The 22,134-nt window shown below is 44.0% G+C and overlaps 1 protein-coding gene across 9 annotated transcripts in view; it reads right to left on the bottom strand.

Annotated features, from left to right (window-relative positions):
• Window positions 1-6,632: 6,632 nt before the first annotated feature.
• Window positions 6,633-22,134, bottom strand: part of Arhgef3 (Rho guanine nucleotide exchange factor 3) — a 301,945-nt gene continuing 286,443 nt past the window's right edge. For all 9 annotated transcript variants that reach the window (XM_031362585.1, XM_031362587.1, XM_031362586.1 and 6 more), the window contains 4 exons: window positions 19,283-19,540; window positions 13,668-13,838; window positions 10,800-10,986; window positions 6,633-8,929 (listed from right to left, as the gene is read on the bottom strand). In XM_031362585.1, the coding sequence (XP_031218445.1) occupies window positions 8,580-8,929; window positions 10,800-10,986; window positions 13,668-13,838; window positions 19,283-19,540 (966 nt within the window). In that variant the 3' untranslated portion in view covers window positions 6,633-8,579. The remainder of the gene's footprint in view (window positions 8,930-10,799; window positions 10,987-13,667; window positions 13,839-19,282; window positions 19,541-22,134) is intronic.

The following is a 22,134-nucleotide window of genomic DNA, read 5'->3' as shown; positions in this document are numbered from 1 at the left end:
CCCAGATTCTATACACCGCCTTCTCCATTTCCCCCAATGGTAACACTTTGTTGATCCATTCTCTCACTGGTAGATACTTGGGCTCTTTTTTATCTGTAGTTGTGAAAATTGCTACCATGAACATGAATGTGCAAAATATCTTTTTGAAATCTTGCTTTCGATTCTTTTGGTTACAAAAGAGGCAAGCTTGGTGGGCCCTATGGTGTTTCTATGTCTAATTTGTTTGAGGAATTTCTGTGGTGGAACAGAGAAAGTCCTGAGGGTTTGTGAAGTCCTGGGTGAATGTGTGCTGTTGATATGGTTACATCATGTCATGAACTCTAACCTCAGACCATGGAGAAATGGCAAAGCCTTCACGGGGTGTGGGTGGGTGTGGGTGGGGCTTTCCGTTGGACTATGTGTGGATGTTGGTAGTGTGTGCAGAAAATGTTCATCATAGCTCTCACCCCACATATTTACAGTTGAAGACTGCTTGCTCCCTGACAGGAACCGAGCCCTGAGATTAGCTAGCTCTCTCCTTGTTCAGCTGTATCCAATAAACCCTGCTTCCTTGTTTTTCTGTGTGTGAAACGCTGTTGCCCCCTCTGTTCAACTGTATATAATAGGCACACCGAGCTTCTGGGGTGCAGTTTTACCATCAGAGGACCCAGTCAACCTTCTCTGTACATGTGTCTTGTCTTCATTCTCTTGCCACCCAGCCAGGCTAGTCCCCCAGCTGTGCAAGAAGGCAGACATCTTCTGTATATTCTCACCCTGACCATACCATTTTACATTGCCAGGAACAACCCACAGACTTTACAATTTCTCTATAGCCTGTGTAACACTAACTCTTGTTCTCCCCCACCATGAGGGGTGTGTGTGTATGTGTGTGTATGTGTGTGTGCAGACTCGGGTGCAAGTGTGTTTAAACACCAGCCATCCTAAGGGATGTAATGTAGTAGTAGTATAATGGCTTAATTTGCATTACACAAGGAGTCTGTGACACTGAATATATTTTCCTATGCTTGTTAGTTGTGAATGGGTCTTTTGATTTTAGGTTTATGATGGCTGAACTTCTTTTCATAGCTTATCTGACAGGTATGTGGCTTCTTTGGTTAAGTATCTATACAGGTAACTTGTCCATTTTTTTTCTATTTATTTTATGTGTGTTTTGTCTATATGTGCACCACGTGCATGCCTGGTACCTGCCAAGGTCAGAAAGGGGTATCAGATCCCCTAGAGCTGGAGAAATCGATGGTTGTGAGCTGCCATGTGGGTTATGGGATCCCAGCCCTGGTCTTCTACAAGAGTGTCCAGTGTTTTTAATTGCTTGCCGATCTCTCTAGTCTACCTTGATGCATTTTTATATGCTTCTGCATATGTAGTTTACTGAGCTACTTGGATCTGTGGTTTAGAATTTGGAATTTGAAATAGGAATTATATTTCACTTTTTTCTTTTCTATTTTCATCCCCTCTTTATTCCATTAGATATTCTTTCTATATGTAAACTAGAGTGCTTAAAGTTGCCCCAGCTCTTTTCATTAAAAAACAAACAAAAACCCTGTCTTCTGTGTTTGGATAGTTTGTTGCCTTTTCTATTAACATTTTTCTTCTGCAATATCTTGTCTCCTCTTAAACCCATACAGTGCACTTTCTACCTCATTCATGGTATTTTCATTTGTAGAAATCTCTCTTCCTCCCTTTGAGACAGGGTTTCTCTGTGTAGCCTTGGCTGTCCTGGAACTCACTCTGTAGACCAGGCTGGCCTCTAATTTAGAAATCCACCTGCCTCTGCCTCCTGAGTGCTGGGATTTAAAGGCAGGCACCACTACCACCTGGTGAAATCATTTTGACATTATATTTCAACATTAAAAATGTGGAATAGCTAATCCTTTGTTTTTTGAGTTTTGTTGTTTGTTTTTTAATTATTGCAGGCATGGGTTATTCGAGTTGGTTTTGTTTTTCCATCATGAGTTCTGGAGACTGGCTCAGGCCAATGGACTGGTGCTTCAAGTGCTTTTTATCAGCTTCTTTCTTGCCAGCCCACTGGTAACAGCAGATTTAATGCTCTTATCTGCCAGTGAGTCTGTCTTTGTATTTTTCTCTGTCTGTGCCTTGGAACCTAGAGATCTCTGGGTGGTGACTTCTTTAGTTTTACCTGGTTCAGAAGGTATTTTGCTTCTGTTTTTGAAAGATACTTTTTTTTTTTTTAAGATTTATTTTATTTATATGAGTACAGTGTAGCGGTCTTCAGACACATCAGAAGAGGGCATCAGATCACCATTACAGATGGTTGTGAGCCACCATGTGGTTGCTGGGAATTGAACTCAGGTCCTTTGGAAGAGCAGTAGGTGCTCTTAACCACTGAGCCATCTCTCCAGCCCAAAAGATACTTTCTTTTATCGTAGAAAACTGCCCATCCACAATGACAGGGAGCAAACAATAACTCAGATTTGTTGCAAAGCCATTCATACCTTTGAACTCAACATGAAATGGGATTCAAACAAAGTGACATTAATGATGACGCTCATGTACATACAAGTTTATGGTGTCAGGCATTAGTGTCTGCACAAGCCAAACTGGAGAACTTCAGCTAAAAATCCCACTGATAATGCGCACAGAGATGATAGAGGTACTAACGTTAAGAGTCAGTCGGCACAGAGAATATACAACAGTATCTTGACACATTCCTACATACTGCAATTACAGTAGCACATTCAAATCTTCCAACAATCTTCAACAACTGTTACTATTCCTAGACAATGCCCAGAGAAGAAATATTCAACTGAACTGGGACCATTTAGAGCAGACATTGCCTTCATTTCAACACAGCAAAGCTCCAGGAAGAATAGGAAGTGGGTGGGAGGGAGATGGGGGGAGAGAGGGGAAGCATTCGGCAACAAAACTACAATGACACCCCTCTCCTCAAATTCATGTATGGATTAGAGAGCAGGAAATAAAAGAACAAAATATCAGGAAATAAAAAGGACTTTTACAAAATAAAAAATAGAGGTTGAGGATGTAGCTCAGTGGCGTTGAGTACTCGCCTAGTATTTGATCCCAGTGTTAATAAAGGCAAACATATTTATATGATGGGCGGTGGTGGCGCACGCCTTTAATCCCAGCACTTGGGAGGCAGAGGCAGATGGATTTCTGAGTTTGAGGCCAGCCTGATCTACAGAGTTCCAGAATAGCCAGAACTACACAGAGAAACCCTGTCTCAAAAAAAAAAAAAAAAAAGTGCATATATGAAGGCTAGGTGTGCTGATGCTCACTATAGTGCTGTGATGCAGTCAGAGCCAGGAGAGTTGCTTCAAGTTCAAGGTCAGTCTGTTCTATACAGCAAGTTCCAAGTGATTATGAAATACATAGTGAGACCTTGTCTCCAGAGGAAACACACATACACAACCCAATGAACAACAACAAAATTCCAGATTCTCTTTATTGAGGAAGCTCCTAAAGTATGTATACATACATCAAAATAAATGAGGCTCACGCCAAGGGTTCACCTTTGTTTTTTCTTTTAGCATGTACAAAGCAATGGGTTTCATGTGACAAGAATTCTGCGTGTATGCCAATGTGCTGGCCCATGAGAACTCCAGAGGGTGATGTCAGGTTGGCTGCCTGCCTCCTCTGATGCTCTACCTGAACTTTTGAAACAGGACTTCTCATTTGGTCTAAACTTCTACGTATTGGCTAGACTGGCTGGCAAGTGAGCTCTTGGGGGTCACACTCATTTCCAAACCCCCTCCCCCAGGTGTTGAGGTTCAGACACACGCTCTCAGAGGCTCACCTCCTGAGTGCTAGGATCCTACATGGATGCTGGAAATCTGAACTCGAGTCCTTATGCTTGGATGGCAAGCTCTCTAAGACGGAGCCAACTCCCCTGTCCCCTCATTGTGACATTTCTTCCAATACAGGTGTAGGTATAAACATGTGAGTGTACATGCAAGTGGAGGCCAAAGAACAACCCTGGGTGTCATCCCAAGGAACACTATCCACCTTCCCTGACACAGACTCTGATTAACCAATTAGGTGGGCTCTAAGGATCCCTCCGATCTCCACCTTCCCAGTGCTAAAATTACAAGATCATGTCACTATACCTTGCAAGTTTAGTGTCTTCTGAGGATCACACTCAAGTCTCCATGCTTGCAAAACAGGCATTTTATCAATTGAGTATCTTCCCAGCTCCCTTGTATTCATACATGAATATAATGTACTTTGATCATATTCATACTGTTACCCTTTTGTGTCCCCTCCCCCATCACATTCTGTATCTCAAATATTCCCCCCTCCCATATATGTGTGTTTTGACAAGGTCTCATGCAGCAACTCTACAATGTAGAATCACATGGGGAGAAGGAACCTTAATTGAAGAACAGCTCTGATCAGATTGACCTGTGGCCATGTCTATGGTAAATTGTGTTCACTGATAATTAAGTGTGTGTGTGTGTTGGGGGGGGTGACCCAAGCCCACTATGAGTGGCACTATTCCCATAAAAGGTAGGTTGCGCATGAGTCAGTGAGTGGGCCAGTAAACAGCATTCCTCCTGGTTTGTTTCAGTTCCTGCCTTGACTGTCCTTGATGGGACTGTGACCTGGAACTGTAAGTAGAAATAAACCCTTTCCTCTCCAGGTCATGGTATTTATCACAGCAGCAAAGGAACCAGGTTACCGCTTGATAAACCGCTCTGTCTAGGTAGGCCTGTTGCTGAGTGGGAGAACCACCACCATTCCTGAAGAAGAGAGGTGTGAGGTAAAGAGCTGTGATGCTGTTAAAACAGTCTGCCTACCCAGACTTGAGGACCTGTCTCAGTGTGCACTCGCTCATGCGGGGCTTTCCATCCAGACAACTTTAAGATTCCTTTAAGATTTAAGATAGCTCTGGGTTTGGGGGACCGTCTTCCAATTCTGCATGGCCATTCTCTAAAACCAGGTGGTGCTCTGGATTTGGGGAAATCAAGTGAAAAAAAAATGGGTGCGTAGAGAAGGTTAAAGTTGAGCAGGCTGCTCGCTGAGATGGGCTGTAGCTTCCTGTAACCACGAAGTTTGCATTCTTAGTGGCTGGAGACTTCTGGGAATGGAAACTGAAGCAGTCAGTGGCAGTGACCACAAGCCAGAAACTGAAACCACATTCTAATTTTGCACAGCATTGCCAGCTCTGGCTGTTTTTGTCCCGTCTTGACTACAAGGATTACGTTTAGTTGTGTGTACTGCAACAGCTTCAGAGCAGACTGAAACCCATGTAACCTCCTGTCACTTGTACTAGCTCTCAAAATGTCAGCACAGACAACTCACCTTCCAGCAAAGACACAGCGCCTAGAGTCAACAAGCCAATGCCACTGTAGGAACAAAGACTGGAGGCTGTCCAAAATGGCTCTGGAGGATGGGCAAAGGAAGACCAGAGAACAAAGCAGTCGGGGGTTCTTTCTTTTTTTCTTTCTCTCCCTTCCTTCCTTCCTTCCCTTCCTCCCACCCTTCTTTCTTTTTCATTTTTGTGTATGATATTTAACTATGAAGCTGACTGACCTGGTAATATCTAGCCCACGCTAGCCTTCAAATTCTAACAATTCTCTTGCTTCAACCTCTAGAGTGCTGGGATTGCAGACAGAGAACTTGATTTTTTCCCTTGAGAAAAAAACAAACAAAAACAAAAACAAAAAAAACTGGACTTACCATCTGTGTGAATGCTGTGCTGAATCTAGGAGTGAACAGTATGTTAAAGAACACGGCAAAAACAAATTATAAAGACAACTAGTCCTTAGCCTTACTGGACTAACATGCTGTTGGAAATGGTTGCTAAGAGCTTAAACCTGTTCAGCCTTTTTATAGACAAAACAAGAAGCCTACTCTTCCAGAGACATAAAACTATTTCAATGAACAAGCAGACTAAAAATCTAGTATAATTTAAAAATGAAACTTCCCTTCCTTCGCCCTTCCTTTCCCTCGTTGTTTCAAGACATAGTCACACTCTAGTTCCAGCTGGGTGGCAACTTGCTATACCGAGCGAGCTGACCTTGAACTTCTGGGGAGCCTCCTGTCTCTGCGTTCTAAGGGCTGGAGTAACAGGTGTGCACCACTACACCCATTAGCTTCAAGTTCACCATCAGTCCCTTTTGTCCCCAGTGAGATGCAACGCTTCTTTTCTGTCACGGCTCTGACTAAGCTTTGTATAGGGCATAGATAAAGGCGAGTGAACAGGGGAGGGGTGGCAAGATGGCTAAAATGGGTAAAGCTGCTTGCTGCTAATGCCAAGCCTGATGACCTGAGTTCTGTTCTCAAAACTCATACAGGGAAAGGAGAGAACTGAATACTCAGGTTGTCTTCAGACTTCCTCTCAAGTGTGGTAGTACCCATATACTTATGTGTATGTCTCACCCCCCCCCACACTAAATATACATAAACAAATAAATGATGCACACTAAGTATACAGGGTAAAGAAACAAATCTGAGCCGAATGCCTAAGAAAACAGAAATGTGTGTTCAGTAACAGCTCCCCTCCAACAGTCACACCATTTATTTCAGCCTGTGTTCTGCAGCAAGTTATAAATTGGAAACCACATGCAAAATTTCAGAAAGAAACTCTCGCCCTTCAAGGGGACAACCTGTGACTTGACAGTGGCTGAGCACACACTGAACACAGGAGGAAAAGGTATTTTGAATGCAATTTATTTGAAATGCTTCCAGAAAAGTTTAAGGCCATTATACAAAAGTATTCATTTCACCAAAACATCCGTCCACTCTCTTTCCTCAGGCTGGCAGGCCTGTTCTTAACTCACTGGCCACAGTGGCCAGCGGCTCTACAGAGAACAGTTCAGGCTCTTCTCCGTCATCCAGTGTCCTGTCTCAGCTTCCCACTGTGTCTGCCTGGCACAGGTTTATTCGATAAATCAGCTACTTGAGAAACAATGGTTTTAAATAAACTTGTAATAGAAAAAAAAATTCACCATGGTTAAAATCTATAAATACAGAAATATGCTTTACAGGGTAGAACTGATCATAATGTCTTGAAAAATAATGCCATATATACCTTGTTTTTCTATTGGTTGCTCTTGTCACACAGCTTCTTTCAGTGCACACGACACGTGTGCACAGTAAAGGGACAACTTTGCATTTTGCTGCTTTCTTTTCTGTAAACTTGATGCAGAGATTAACGACAACAAAAAACTTTTTGGCAATAATTTAGAATCATTACTACTAGTGCTGGTGTGGGTATAATTTTGTACAAATCCCCTAAGTATTTACACTTGCAAGAAGCTGTTCTGTGTAGTTTGTGAACTTTTTTTTTTTTCCTCTAGGGTTTTTTTTTTTTTTTTTTTTTTTTTTAACCCATCCTTGCTCTGTAAATCAAGGCTGGAACAAAGAACTTTCCAGTTTGGCTAGCTGATCCTAGTTAATGAGAGCTAATGAAACTGGCCTCAAGGGGAATTAACCACCAGTCTGACTGCAGCTCAAGAACCAGGGCCCGAAAGCAGAGCTGGAAATCCTGAGACCCTCCAGAGTAACTTCAATTCCCCGTGGTCCCCACAGGAGGCTTCGGTGAGAGTGACACGTTTCTCACCCCTAAGTCCTTCTTTCTGGTTTGTAAACAGAATCGTGGGTGCAGTCGCAGTCCTCCACTCAAAAAGAGGAGTGGCTGAAAAAAGAGGTGGATGAAACATAATGTTGACGGGGTCGCATAACCCCAGCAGATCTCCCCCGGCCCCTGGCAATCTCTGATGTGGTAGGCTAGAAATGACTCTTCTAATGGCAAGCCACTGGCCATGACAGACACCTCCCCCACTCCCGCTGAATAGTCAGAGCTGGCAGGTGCTTTTAGCTCTGTTTAGTTTTTACTGTGGAACTCAGTTTGAACTAGAACTTTGGTCTGTAGCCAAGGATGTTCTTGAACTCCACATCTTCCTGCCTCTCTGCTCCCAAGTGCCAGGACTGTAGGCCTGTGCCACCAGGCCTGTCCGGCAGCGGCTTTTGTCGTGGCCCTCTCTAAAGCCACCTCTGTTTCAGGTCTTCATAGACTGTTACATTCAACTTGCACTGGATGAAACCACAGGCTTCAAAGCAAGGCTTCCTCCTTTGCAAAATTAAACCTCGGAAACCCTCAGGGATGTTTTCATGTTTTCGGGTTGAATAACACCGAACCCGAGTTCACTCCAAGGGTTAATTAATTAGACTTTCTGCCTTCCCTTCAAATGCCATCTCAGTTCTCTGCAAAGCTCTCTCAATGCCAGGACTTACAGCTACTATATCAGAGCTAGAGGAACACTAGAGAAGCATGGGACAAAGGCTTTGTCAACCCAGTCCACGCAGAACAGTAGTTTAGAGACCCTTTCTGTTTTGAAAGTAGGACAATTCAGAGTAACACAGTCAGTTCCTCCCCACTCATCCAGATGCTTGTGAGATACAGCAACGGGGTAAGGGCTGCTGCAGGCTGACACAGACTGGGCGGCAGTTACAGTACTAGGGACAAGGAACAGAGAGGAGACTAGGCCAACACAGGCACAGGAGTATTACAAAATGCCTCTCCAAACCGTTCATGTGTGGAATGCGAACACTGTACAGGTAAGGAACGGGCCTGCGGCTAGCAGGGTCACAGTCTTCTGTCAGACGCTCTCCTCCGGCCTACTGTTTGCACAGGAAGCGTCTGTCTGTTCCATCCGCTCACACTCAAGGCTGACCTCGCTGGTGTCCATACTGCAGTCGGACTCACTGTCCGATTGGTCCATCTGCTCAAGTTTGGTTTCTCCCTGTGGCTCCCTGTTCTCAGTGCCAGGACTCTGGGCCAGTCCCTCGGAGTCAAGCAAGCCAGCCTGCCCGGCAGCAGACAGAACTGTTTCTTTTGCCTGACGGATACAGTTGAGCCACTGCTGTTTGTTGAAGGTGTCGTTGGCTTGTAGCGAGTGGGTCTGACTTTGGGATCCATTTTTGAAACTGACTCTGAAGAAGTTTTTAACTAGAAATGAAGAACACATGAAGAGAGAGTCAATGGGTGGGGTATTTGCCAAGGCTAACAATACCACACAGAATGGCCCTAATGTAATGGCGTACCCTGGGCCCATGCCAGACACTGATTACAGAATATCTCTTACTGATGCAGGACTCAGTCGGTTTCTACCCTGATGCCACACTTTATTTGACTGGAGTAGCACAGACCTAGCTCAGATTTCCTGAAGGGATTGACAACAGCTGCCTGTATGTTAGAAGCCCTTGGAGTGGACGTGGGAGGAGCTAAAGGGAGGAGACATGGGAGGAGCTGGAGGGATGAAACATGGGAGGGGTCCAAGGGAGGAGCTTGAGGGAAGAGACGTAGGAGGGGCTGGAGGAAAGAGACATGGGAGGGGCTAAGGGGGAAGAGACGTGGGAGGGGCTGAAGGGAAGAGACGTGGGAGGGGCTGGGCGGAAGAAACGTGGGAGGGGCTGAGAGAAAGAAATATGGGTGGGGTGGAGAAGGAAACTGAAAGGGAGAAGTGATTCAATTATATTTAAATAAAAATACAGACTCTAGCCGGGCGGTGGTGGCGCACGCCTTTAATCCCAGTACTTGGGAGGCAGAGACAGGCGGATTTCTGAGTTCGAGGCCAGCCTGGTTTACAGAGTGAGTTCCAGGACAGCCAGGGCTATACAGAGAAACCCTGTCTCGAAAAACGTAAAAAAAAAAAAAAAAAAAAAAAAAAAAAAAAAAAAAAAAAAAAAAAATATACAGACTCTATTTTAGAAATAAAATAAAAAAGAAATAAGCCTGTCAATCTCGGTCCATTCCTTTATGGTTATTATTAGTATTGTTGTTATTTAGAGACAGGGTCTCACTATGTAGCTCTGGCTGGCTGTGAACTCACTATATAAGGCAATCTACCCTCAGACTCACAGAGATCCACCTGCCTCTGCCTCCCAGGTGCTGGGATGAAGATCCTAGGCATGTACCATTATGCTCAGATTAAGCTTCAGTTTTTCTAACCAGCATTAGAAATATTTGTTCCGTGTATACTATACACTCCACAGAAAACAAGAACTGTAATGTCTTGGCTTATCATCAGTACCCAAAACAGTGCTCACTACATAACAATGCCAGGTAGAGACCGCTATCATGGCTTCTCATCATTACTTCCTTTATTTAGTTAAGTCTTGAGGTAGAGATGCCCACTGAGGAGTGCTGCAGGTACACACGCAGCTCACTATTTACTTAGCTTTTATTTTCTCCTGAGGTAAGCTTTCCCTATGTAGCCCAGGTTGGCCTCACACTCACAATCCCATGCTGAGCTATATAGCAGCTGGGCTCTAGTTGATTCTTTTTTTTTTTTTTTTTGGTTTTTGGAGACAGGGTTTCTCTGTGTAGCCCGGGCTGTCCTGGAACTCACTCTGTAGACGAGGCTGGCCTCGAACTCAGAAATCCGCCTGCCTCTGCCTCCCGAGTGCTGGGATTAAAGGCATGTGCCACCACCGCCTGGCTCTAGTTGATTCTTAACTCTCTTCAGCACCTACATAAGAACAGCTACAAAATCTTATATTGTGCATCTAGTGCCCACACAGAGGCTGTATGGTGTTAAGCATACCTTGATGCAGCAGTAGGGGACAGAGCTAGAGAGCAAACCATGCACCAGCTGCATACAGCTGCATATGGCTGGGCTCATGTACAGTCTGCTACTTAACGCCCAGAGCAATCTCAAAAGGAAAGCAGACAGGTGGGAAACTGAGGGCTCAGAGGTCGAATTTGACTGTTCATCAATCAGTAGGTGAAGTGACAACATTGGGACAGTTTGCCACTCCTTCCATATTTCTAAGATCAAACGGTTCAATGTGTCAATGAGTCTGCCACCCACACATACTTCTCTCATTGTTGCTGAAGGCGCCGCGCAGGGAGCCACCCAGCCGAACTTCTCCATCCTGCAGGTCTTCCAGCATGAGGTCCTTCACAGGGATGGGCTGCCGGTACAACTGATAGCAGAGCTGCTCGTTTTGAGTGACAGCTCGGGTGATCACCAGCACTTCTTGGAACAAGAAAACATGGAGTTTCTAGAAGAAAAGAGCCCACAGGATTGTCCTGAGCAACCATCTACTAAGTGGTGAGATTGTAGACCTCCGAGGCAAGAGGTCTCTAGGAACTGGGTTCATAGTGGATTATGAGCGCATGCTCCGGCCTGCTTCTAGGAAAACAGAAATTGGGCAGATTTGAAGTGTTTCTTAATACACATATCTACTGCCTTAATTTAGGTTCCTCCTTAGGGGCCCACTGGAGAAAGCCTTTCTACAGTTGACGGTAGCCAGAACCCTACTTAGATTACAGTTCACAGCCTGTTCATGCACACACAGCCTCCAGCTCCACCAAGAGAAAACTAAGGGACCAGAATGAACAGGATGGTGAAAGGAATTATTACTTTCCAGGCATCAATACAATTCTAAGAGATAGAGTTAATGATAGTCTACAAGTATGAGAGTGTATATCAAAGCCTAATAATAACTCTGGCTTCCCAAACCCATAAAAACGTGTGTATCTTCAACCATTGGGCTGATCATCAACTTTAGCCAGCAACTCTGACTGGGACCATGCTTGCCCAAGAGGAAACCGAGCACACTGCTGGAGCCTCAGGAAGATGCCCCCCTCACGTCCTTCTCAGAAAGCTCAGTAGCACCTGGGCTCTCTGGAGAGCATTCTTCCAGGATGTATTGCTGCCACGTGTTACAGGCAAAAGGAAAATCCCAAAAGATGGAGACATGTCTCAAACCACATCATACAAACAAGCTGCCAGTATGAAGTTGGGACAGAAAAAAAAAAAATCTCAGAAAACAAAGGCATGCCTCACAGCACACAGTGAGAACAAGCTGCTTGTGTGGAGCTGGGACGTATCTCTAGTGTTCAACTCCAAGCACAGGATCCTTGGGGGACGTTCAGGAGTTAAGGTGGAATGATTGTAGCTCTGATGCTGGGCTCTGACTTTCTGGTAGACACATGTGAGAATGTCAAGCCAGGACTCTCAAAAGAGGCCACTTGGAGAGGAGTAAAAACTGAAGATGAGAAGCTTGGTTTGAGCAGAGGAAGCACATTCTACATCATCCGGGGTTTGCTATTTGAGGGGTCAGAAATCTATATATAGGTCTCCTACCACACACATTCCACATACTGCAGACACAAACAAGTCTACAAGACTCTGGGTGGTGAGAGGGTTTGTCTTCCTACCAGTCAGCAACAGAGATAAGGTACTGCAGATTCAAGGCTAGCCTGGGCTATACGGTGAATTTGAGTTTAGCCTGGGGAAAACTCTCATTTCAAAATAGACAATAAAATAAAAAGAATACTCAAAGATCATAAAATAGTAAAGCACAAAATAACCAAGGCAAAGGCTTTCTTCATCGGGGTGTAGCGATGGTAGAAACGTATTAAAACTATTCCTTTAGGGGATGGGGAGGAAGAGGGCTGTACCACTGTGTTCGGAACTTAAAACAGCCAGGGACTTTTGCTTCTACACTACTGCATCTTAGCTGGAGCAGGCAGTTGAGCTGGGATTGTCTGGGCCATGTCTTACAAATGTCCTTCCTTTGTAAGTCTTCACTGAGATCTCTGGCTGCTCGCAGCTTCCTTTTGCTGTCATGTCTTCTACACTATTTTTCCTGAAACAAGATTTTGTTCCTAATAACGTTCACACCTCTAGCAAAAGCCAAACCCAACACCCCCCACCCCACCCCATCTGCTGTCTTTATGCTTCAAACTCTACTGCCTGAGGAGCTCATCCTTCTGCCATAGGTACATCTAACCAGAGAGGCCTCCAGCCTCAGCTGGTGTATGAGAAGCGGACAGGGGGCAATGCTTCTTCCTGATTCTCAAGACTTCCTAGAAAGAACTTTCAAGGAACTGAGTGCCACATCATGTAAGTCCCCTATTGCTTTCTGGAAATCAGTAAGCAGCAGAAAACGACCTTCCAGCAGTCAGGAATGTTCTATGGCACAGATGCAGGACCATGTACAGTAGCTTTAGCAATTCTCAGTTGGCCCCAGTACAAATGGTATGGCTGAATCTAAGGTAGCTCTCATAACAAGCTCTTCAAGACACTCTCTAACAACAAGGGATGTTCCCAGACCTGCTCATAAAAGTTGAAAGGGTATTTCTTAAATTATTAAATGTAATCAATCTCTTCTACTAGGTAGCTCTGGCTGAACTGGAATCTGTTATACAGATCCAACAGGTCTCATCCTCTCTCTGTAGACCTGATAGGTGTTGAACTTAAATTTTTTTCCTGCTTTAGCCTCCCAAGTACTTGGAATTATGGATCTGTGCCTGCACATCTGGCTTGCTATTTTCTGAAGTCAAAGTGGGACACAGAGCTGCATACAGTGGTATATACCCACATACATATGGGTATATGGGTATATACCCATAATCCTGGCTGCTGGGGAGGCTGAGGCAGGAGTATGGGTTGACTAGTCTGGGAAACTTAATTGAGACTGTCTCAAAATTCAGAAAGTAAAGAGAAGGCTAGTGGTGGGTGCTGTGCCTAGTAGGCTAAATCCCTAGTACCATAAGAAAGAGAGAAAGAGAGAGAGAGGGAGAGAGAAAGAAAGAAAGAAAGAAAGAAAGAAAGAAAGAAAGAAAGAAAGAAAGGGAGGAAGAAAGAGAGGAAGGAAGAAAGGAAGGATGGCTGAGGGTGGGGATGGAAATAGGGAAGTACCAGGGCAAGGCTGGGAGGAGAATAACTACTTACCACACCCCGGTTATTTTTCAGCTCTCCATGACAACACAGGACCCTTGAGCTGTCAATCAGGGAATCTTTCTGGCCTTCTTCCAAGTAAAGAAGCCGTTCTTTGTAATAACGGCATTCCGATTCCCCAGTCTTGGTGTTGATTTCTGCCACAATTCCCTGAATGATATTTATCTATGGAACAAATAAGAATAGTAAAAATGGAGGAAGTAAGCCAAGCACCCACAACCAGGGGCTTAGAGGCAGCCTGGAGGCTACCCAGACACTACTGTATCTTATGCCAAGAGTGGAGATCTACGTGGCCACTGCAAAAAAGTCCAAAGCTTTTAACATACTTGTCCCTCGCACCCAAGGCAGAGTCTCACACTATGTAGCCCTGGCTAGCCTGAAATTCACTATGTAGACCAGACTGGCCTCAAACTTGCAGAAATCCACTTACTTACTATGCGCCACACTATCCAGCTAAGTTTAATATCCTGTTACCATATTTGTTTATACAATTTGTGCATGTATACATATATTTACATCATATATTATGCTGGCTAGTATTTTGTCACCTTAACACAAGCTACATTCATTTGGGAAGAGGCAACTTCAATGGAGAAATGTCCTTGCCAGCTTGGCCCATGGTCAAACCTATGGGACATTTTCTTGATGTGAGAGAGCCCAGCCTTTGTGGGTGGTGCCACCTCTGAACAAGTGGTCTTGAGCTGTGTAAGAAAGCAGGCTAAGCAAGCCATAGAGAGCAAGCCAGTAAGCAGCAGCTCTCCATGGCTTCTGCTTCAGTTTCTGCCTCCAGATTCCTACCCTGGCTTTTCTCAGTTATGGATGAATATGCTGTAAGGTAAAATAAACCTTTTTCTCCCCAAGCTGGTTTTGGTCATGGTGTTTTATCACAGCAATATAAACCCTAACCAAGACATAAACAAATCTAAAAATGAGGCATAATGTTATCTGAGCGGGAGAGAAACAAGGTAGTCTTGGATGCTTACAAATTTACTTACACCAAAGCAAGCAAGTTGGCACATGGCTATAATCCTAACACTTGGGATGCTGAGGCAGGAGGACAATAAGAAGGACATTTGAGGCAGCCCTGGGTTACATGGCAAGTTCCTAGGCCAGTCCACAGTGAAACCCTGCTTCAAGAAACCAATACCAAGCAAACACTCCCCACCAAGAGCAAACCAAACCAAATGGATTCAAATCAACAGAGAGGCCTCTGAACAGCTGTTTAGTGTTAACTCCTTTACCTTTCTCTGTTTTCAGCAGACAGTGGACTCCCTTTTAAAAAGACCTTAGCAGTAATGGCCATGGCTTTTTAACCAGTGAACTATTAACTAGTTGCTGCTGGACAGGGCAACTGATCAACCCTTGAACTGGTTTCCAGAGTTTCCTGTGAGGCTCAAGAAACCCAGAAAGGTTATGGTCTGTCTCAGTATTTTCTGAAGTCAAAGTGATGGATACAGCAGTATATACCCATAATCCTGGCTGCTGGGGAAGCTTGAAGCAGGAGCATGGCTTGACTCACTCTAGTTTGAAACTAATCAGGGCAATTTCTTGAGACTCTTAATTGAGTCGCAGGTTGAGCACAGGTAACGTGTGCTCACTTCCTAATTGGACTCGGGAACTGAATAGCTGGCATGTCATGTGAAGAGTTAGAAACTCAAATGCTACAGTGGCCCTCTGACTACTTTCACACAGCTTCTTTCTCTGGTATGTGAGAAGATATTGACAGTCAAAACAATGCAAACAATCAACATTACTACTCCACATGCAGACTCTATTCTAAGCCACCAAACACAGGGCTTTTCTAGCCAGCACCTCAAGGCTCTGGGCTTTGTACACTGGGTGTTCAGGGTGTTTATCCTTTGTGATTTCAGAGAGTTCTAATTACATAAAGTAGACTGCACAGCAGCTGTGCATTTAAGCTAAATGTGTTGTTGTATGTCTTGCTAGAGTTTATCTGAAGGCAAGAACTTTCTGGAAAAGGAAGACAATGACAAATACATCAGTAAGGAGCCAGCACACCCTGGAATCCACCTTGTCCATTTAGTCCCTTCTGGAACAATGCCATCCACTCACCAGCTCCTTACATGAACCAAGCATAGCATTGCTCACTGCAGCTGCATCAAAGGCAAGGCTGTTTCATGCGGGGGGAATGGTGGGTAGGATCCTTCTCTGGCTGGGACAACCCTTAGATTTTGAAATCATTGAATAAGTGGATAGTCAACATTCTATTTTAAGAAATTCTCTTCGGTAGTGTATATCTTTAATCCCAGTACTTGGGAGGCAAAGGCAGGAGGGTCAGAAGTTGAAAGCTAGATTCTGCCACATGAGACCCTGTCTCAACAAATCAATCAAAATAAAAATAAAAGAAAAAGAAAAAAGAAAAAAGTTCTTCTTGGGGGGTAAGTCCCATTACCTCTTCAAAATGCCATTAAGAAAATGGAGTGCCGGGCAGTGGTGGCTCACACCTTTAATCCCAGCCTGGTCTACAGAGTGAGTTCCAGAACAGAGAAACCCCATCCCGAAAAACAAAAACAAACAAACAAAACAACCTCCCCACTCAAAAATGGAGTAATGAGGATGTACTTTATACTTTCATTAAAAGCAAGCCCTATCTTTAAATCTAGTCACAGAGTGAGTGGATCCAACCCCCTAGGTGTAGAAGACCCTTATTCAATAGTCTTTTCCCCCACTTTGTATAGATGCAGAATTTATTCAGGACTGTGTGGCCAAACCACACTGATGCCGTGGATTTCTGTGTTTATCAGACACATCCATAACATGCCCAACAGTACAGGGCTACAGACATTTTACATGCTACACACGCTGTGGAAAGGGGAGAGAAAAATACTCACTCAACTGTGTAGTACATACAGAAGACATAGGAAGTCTTGCTTTGTAGACATTTGCAAATGCAAGTTTATCATGCTTCCTGCCCAGACCTGCCCTGATAATCAGGCTCAGGCTCAACTTTTGAAGGCTTTACACTAAGCACAAGGAAATAGGTACCTGGCACACCCCCTCACGTTGCAAACAATCATTCTTATCTGTTTGTTTTTTTTAAATTCAAACTAGCTCACATGAAAAAGAGGACAGTATGCTTTAAATAGTGTGTTTTCACAAAAGAGAAATCTTTACAGTAAATCTGAGCATAGGCTCACGGGACCCACACAAATCATTACTTAGAGTAGCTAGGGCTCCCTGATGCTTGTATTCCTGCAGACTACACACTCATAGAGATGGGATATAGAGAGGAGGCAACTAGATCACACTCTTCCCAGTAATAAAAATAGACATGAAGAAGTAAGACAGGCCTCATCCCTGGTGCCTGTGATCCCTCTCTGTGTTGGGAATGGGGAGCTGTATGCCAGACCTGGCAGACACTGCATGCCTCATGAATCGGGAGTCTGTGCTCATTCTTCCCCATCCCTACATGGAGGCGGCCGGACCAGCTTTTTAACTGCAAGGCCTAGCCACAAAGCTTGTTCATAACAAGATAGCTCTCTCTCTGCAACTCCCACAGCAAGAGGGGCTGAGAGATAGGACTAGCTTTCCACTTCACTGAACAGGATGAGATAAAGCATGAGATACAGGAGCAATCTCACAGGCTGGAATCAGTGCTAAGTGAGATATAATAACCTGGAAGGCAATTAATTATATAACGTCAATTTACTGAGTACTTGGTAAATATCGTTGATTATTATTTTTATTATTACTATCAATAACAATTAAGCTCTTCTCTGAGAGATGACAGGCAATTGATCATACAGCACATTCAGGCTCCTGATTCCCAAATCACCCACATAAATGCTCCTCCTATCATTATGCCAGATCAGAAATGAGCCTTTTGAGGTGGTCTCTTAAAGTCTTCATCATCCTTCTACCACCTTCTATCTTTTTTTCTTTTAAAATGTGTGTCTGTCTGTCTGTCTGTGTGCACTCAGGCCATGGTACCCAAGTGAAGGCCAATTTTCAGGAGTTGGGTCTCTTCTTCCAAAGTATGTTCTGAGAGTTGAATTTAGGCCATTAGGCTAATGTGGTCACCTTACTAGCCTTCTTTCTGTTGTTGGGTTTTTTTGGTTTTGTTTTGTCTTGGGTTTTGAGACAAGATTCTGAGCTGCTTCAGACCTGGGTTCAAGTCAACTCCAGAAATTTTCCATGTTATGTAATTAAAGTTTTCTAAATAGTTAAGACGCAGGGTTTAAATCCCAGCTCTGTCACAAGATGTGGCATGTTACAATCTGGGACATATTACTCTCTGCTGAATAGAGAACCAACCACTGTCTAGAGCAGTGGTTCTCAACCAGTGGTCTTGACCCCTTTGGGAGTCATAGGATCCTTTCCCAGGGGTTGCACATCAGATATCCTGAATATCAGATATTTACATTACAATTCACAACAGTAACAAAATTACAGTCATGAAGTAGCAACAGAAATAAGTTTATGGTTTGGGGTTGGGGGAGTGTCACCACAACAGGAGGAACTGTATTAAAGAGTCACAGTACTAGGAAGGCTGAGAACCACTGGTCATGAGACCAGTGAAAGGGAAAGGGAAAGGGAAGCCAGTGAAAGGATGTCTAGGTGTAAAGTAAAAACCAGATCAAAGGGGGTGGGAGAGGGTGGCAAGCCTTATATATTGATCCTGTAGTCCCATGAAAAGCTGGTTTTTAACTTGCCGTGTAACACAGAATGTCCTCAAACCTGGGATTCCCCTGCCTCTCTAGTGTTGAGGTTACTGGCCCTCACAAAGCCCATGCCCAATAAACATTTGCTGAATGAGGAGGGTGCAGTTGCAAGAAGGGAGTTTGATGGAGTACTCTACTGCATTTGGGTACAGATGGGAACTAGAACTTAAACAGGTGTCCCTTCATGATGAGCTTCCAGTTAAATAGAAGCCAAGTCCTAGTTTCTTACCAAAGACAATTTTTCCATTTAAAATCTCCACAAAGATCTTAGTTCTCACAGTTAGCAATGCTAATACCAGTTAGAATGGCATGAGGAACATCAAGAAAAAATGTCAGCCAGGCAGTGGTGGTGCATGCCTTTAATTCCAGAACTTGAGAGGCAGAGGCAGGTGGATTTCTGAGTTCGAGGCCAGCCTGGTCTACAGAGTGAGTTCCAGGACAGCCATGGCTATGCAGAGAAACCTTGTTTCGAAAAGCCAAAAAAAAAAAAAAAAAAAAAAAAAAAAAAAAAAAAAAAAAAAAAAGAAAGAAAGAAAGAAAGAAAGAAAAAAAGAAAGAAAGAAGAAAAGAAAACCCGTCAAACCTGAACTGGGTGTGGTGGCACATGCCCATAATCCTAGCATTTGGGAGGTTGTGGCTAGAGGGTTGAGAACTGCCACAAGTTTAAAGCTAGCCTAAATCACTAGTTTTATACTAGCCCAGGTCTGTGTTAGAAATACAAACAAAAACAAACAGGCACACACACACACAACCAAACGGATCTTAAGCTACTTTACGTAAATGGTTTGTTTTATAGGTTAGGAATCTGTGACATACTAGGTCTGAAACCCAAGACTGCTGGGCCCCATGCATAAGGTACCCTCCTGATCAGACCCTAGCCGTTACGGAGATCGACACAGGAAGAGGGAAAGAAACAGGCAGACTCACAGCTTCTTCCAGGTGCTGCTGGTCTGGATTATCATTTGGCGTGTGCCTCAGGATTTCTCGAAGGAGCAGAGGATACTTCACTAGCCGGCTCCGGGGAATGTCAAGGAAATTCCAGAGATCGAGTTTGCGGCTGAAGGGCGACTCTAAACAGCGCTGGAGGAAATCCTGCACTCTGTGGTCCTGTTTTTTGTGATCCAACAGGGCTTTGGCAGCAACTTGATTGCTGCAGTAGCTGTCATAGGAGCTGAGACAAGGCAGCTGGGAAGGAACCATAAAGAGAAGGCTGGGTGTCAGTGTCATTGCTTTAAGGGCCAGGTCGGCATCACTCAGGAATAAAGACATCACACAGGTGTCCAGACCCAGCCACTGTCCTTTTACCTGTAAAGGTGGAAGAAAATAACTAGTAGGATCTTCAAAATGACAGGCAAGACACAGAAAAGGTGCTTTCATTAGTTGTACATTCGCTTTTTAAAGATCCCTATCTTGTTAGCTTTTTCTGGCAATTTAAACTGGAAAGAAAAGAATCAGTACTGCAGGTGCATACAGAACAGAGTTTGTGTGTGTGTGTGTGTGTGTGTGTGTGTGTGTGTGTGTATGTGTGTGTGTGTGCATGTGTGTGCCTGTGCACATGTTCATGTGAGTGCTGGGGATTGAACCCAAGGTCTCATGCATGTTTGATGTTCTACCTCTGAGTAAGGCAGAAAAATAACCCATTTATTTCATTTTATGTGCATTTTTTTGGTGTTCATGTGTGTTTGGAGGACAAAAGACAACCTTGGCTGTCATTCCTCAGGTGCCATGCACCTTGTTTTTAAATTTTGTGTGAGCTGTATGTGTCTCCATGTGTTGATGATAATGATGATAATGATGATGATGATGATGATGATGATGATGATGATGATGATGGAGGGCTATGTGTGCACAGAACACATGGGGAAACCAGAGAGCAGCCCTAGGTATTAGCTCTCATCTTAGACAGGGTCTCTTTGTCAATTGCTGCTGATCTGAAAACTGGTCTGCAAGCTTTGGGGGATCCTAATCTCCACCCCCCACCACCTCACCCCCCCATCTCACTGTGGAAGCACTTGGATTATGGACAGACACAGGAGACTGTGGCTGGCTTTACATAGACTCTGGGTATTCAAGCCCATATCCTTATACTGACACACAAGAACTATGCCTGCTGACCTGTCTCCTCAGACCCCTTTTAATTTTTAAAATTGATTAATTTTAAGATTTTTTTTTTGTTTTCATATATGTATGTGCATGGCTTTGCTTGTCTGTCTGTAGATCATATGTGTGTAGGTATCCATGGATGCCAGAAGAGGTGTCAGAACCCCCAGAACTGGGGTAGTTACATGCACTTGTGTGCCATCCCATGGGGTTCTGGAGACTGAAGTGTGGCCCTCTGGAAGAGTAACAAGCACTCTTAATGGCTGAGCTACATCTCCATCTCCTTTTATTTTTTAAAGCAAGATTTACTTTAAGATTCTCTTAAAGAGACTTATCTATAAGACCTGGTGCCATACACAGAAAGCAAGGGTCAAACTCACAACCTAGGCTTTGTGTGGCTCAGTGCAGGCATCTCCACATTTGTCGAAGATCAAATGATTCCAATGTGGTCCAACTATCAGGGGCCTCAAGAAGTTCAAGGAATAGTATGATTTTTTTTAAAAAAAAAATAGTTGTAGGAATTATTTATTAAAAACCTTCTAAATGAGCTCTGACAGGCCAGGAAAGATTTTTGGCACTACCTTCTGGATCACATCACAATATCATGCAAGAATAGTTTCAGCTTAAAGACTGGAATGCTCTAACTGCACTGCCTTCATTCCAGTAAAACGATAATTTTCCTGACATGCCCATCAGTCACAATGTGTAAATACCACATCAGAGACTCAAAGAAGCAAAGAGCTTCTCATCCCCTTCTGCTACTCCTCCCTCTTAACAGCGCCTTCGCCTGACATGCTAGTGCAAAGCTGCCCATGGCAGTAACATGCAGCCAGTGGCCCAGCTGCATACCCATGCCAGTAACGTGCAGCCTCTGGAAGCCAATGCAGCCGACACCGCGCTCACCACAACACTCTCTCTGTAGCATTCAATGCGAGACAGTGACAAAGGTCTCTTTTGTTTCTGCATCCTCAGGATTTTACATTGTACCACTAAACAATAAAGTCTGTATTCTGGGATGAACAAATAAAGGTTAATAGATGACAGGAGGAGAGAATAGTGGTTTGGGATCAATGCTTACAAAGAGAATATCAGAATCAAAACCACATAAAAATAAGTTAAATAAATCAATAAATAAACACACAAAACAAACAAAATGCTGAGCATGGTGGCTCACACCTATAATCTTAGCACCCAAGGAAGCTGAGGCAGGAACTGATGAGAGCTCAAGAACAACCTGGACTACACAACCTAATCCTGTCCCAAAAGACAAACAAGGGGGCTGGTGAGATGGCTCAGTGGATAAGAGCACTGACTGCTCTTCAGAAGGTCCTGAGTTCAGATCCCAGCAACCACATGGTGGCTCATAACCACCCAGAATGAAATCTGACACTCTCTTCTGGTGCGTCTGAAGACAGCTACAGTAAATTACACCAGAGCGAGTGGGGCAGAGCAAGCGGGGCCGACAGAAGTCCTGAGATCAACAGTAGCCACACACATAATAGCTCATGGCCATCTGTACAGCTACAGTGTACTCATACACATAAAATAAATAAATAAATAAATAAATAAATCTTTAAAAAAAGCTATCACGAATATCTTTAAAAAAAAGACAAGGGGCTGGTGAGATGGCTCATCTAGTAAGAGCACTGACTGCTCTTATGAAGGTCCTGAGTTCAAAT

This window comes from Mastomys coucha, unplaced genomic scaffold (genome assembly GCF_008632895.1).
Source record: "Mastomys coucha isolate ucsf_1 unplaced genomic scaffold, UCSF_Mcou_1 pScaffold9, whole genome shotgun sequence".
Taxonomy (NCBI): Eukaryota; Metazoa; Chordata; class Mammalia; order Rodentia; family Muridae; genus Mastomys; species Mastomys coucha.
The sequence above is the reverse complement of the archived record's forward strand: the minus strand, read 5'-3'. Positions and strand labels throughout refer to the sequence as shown.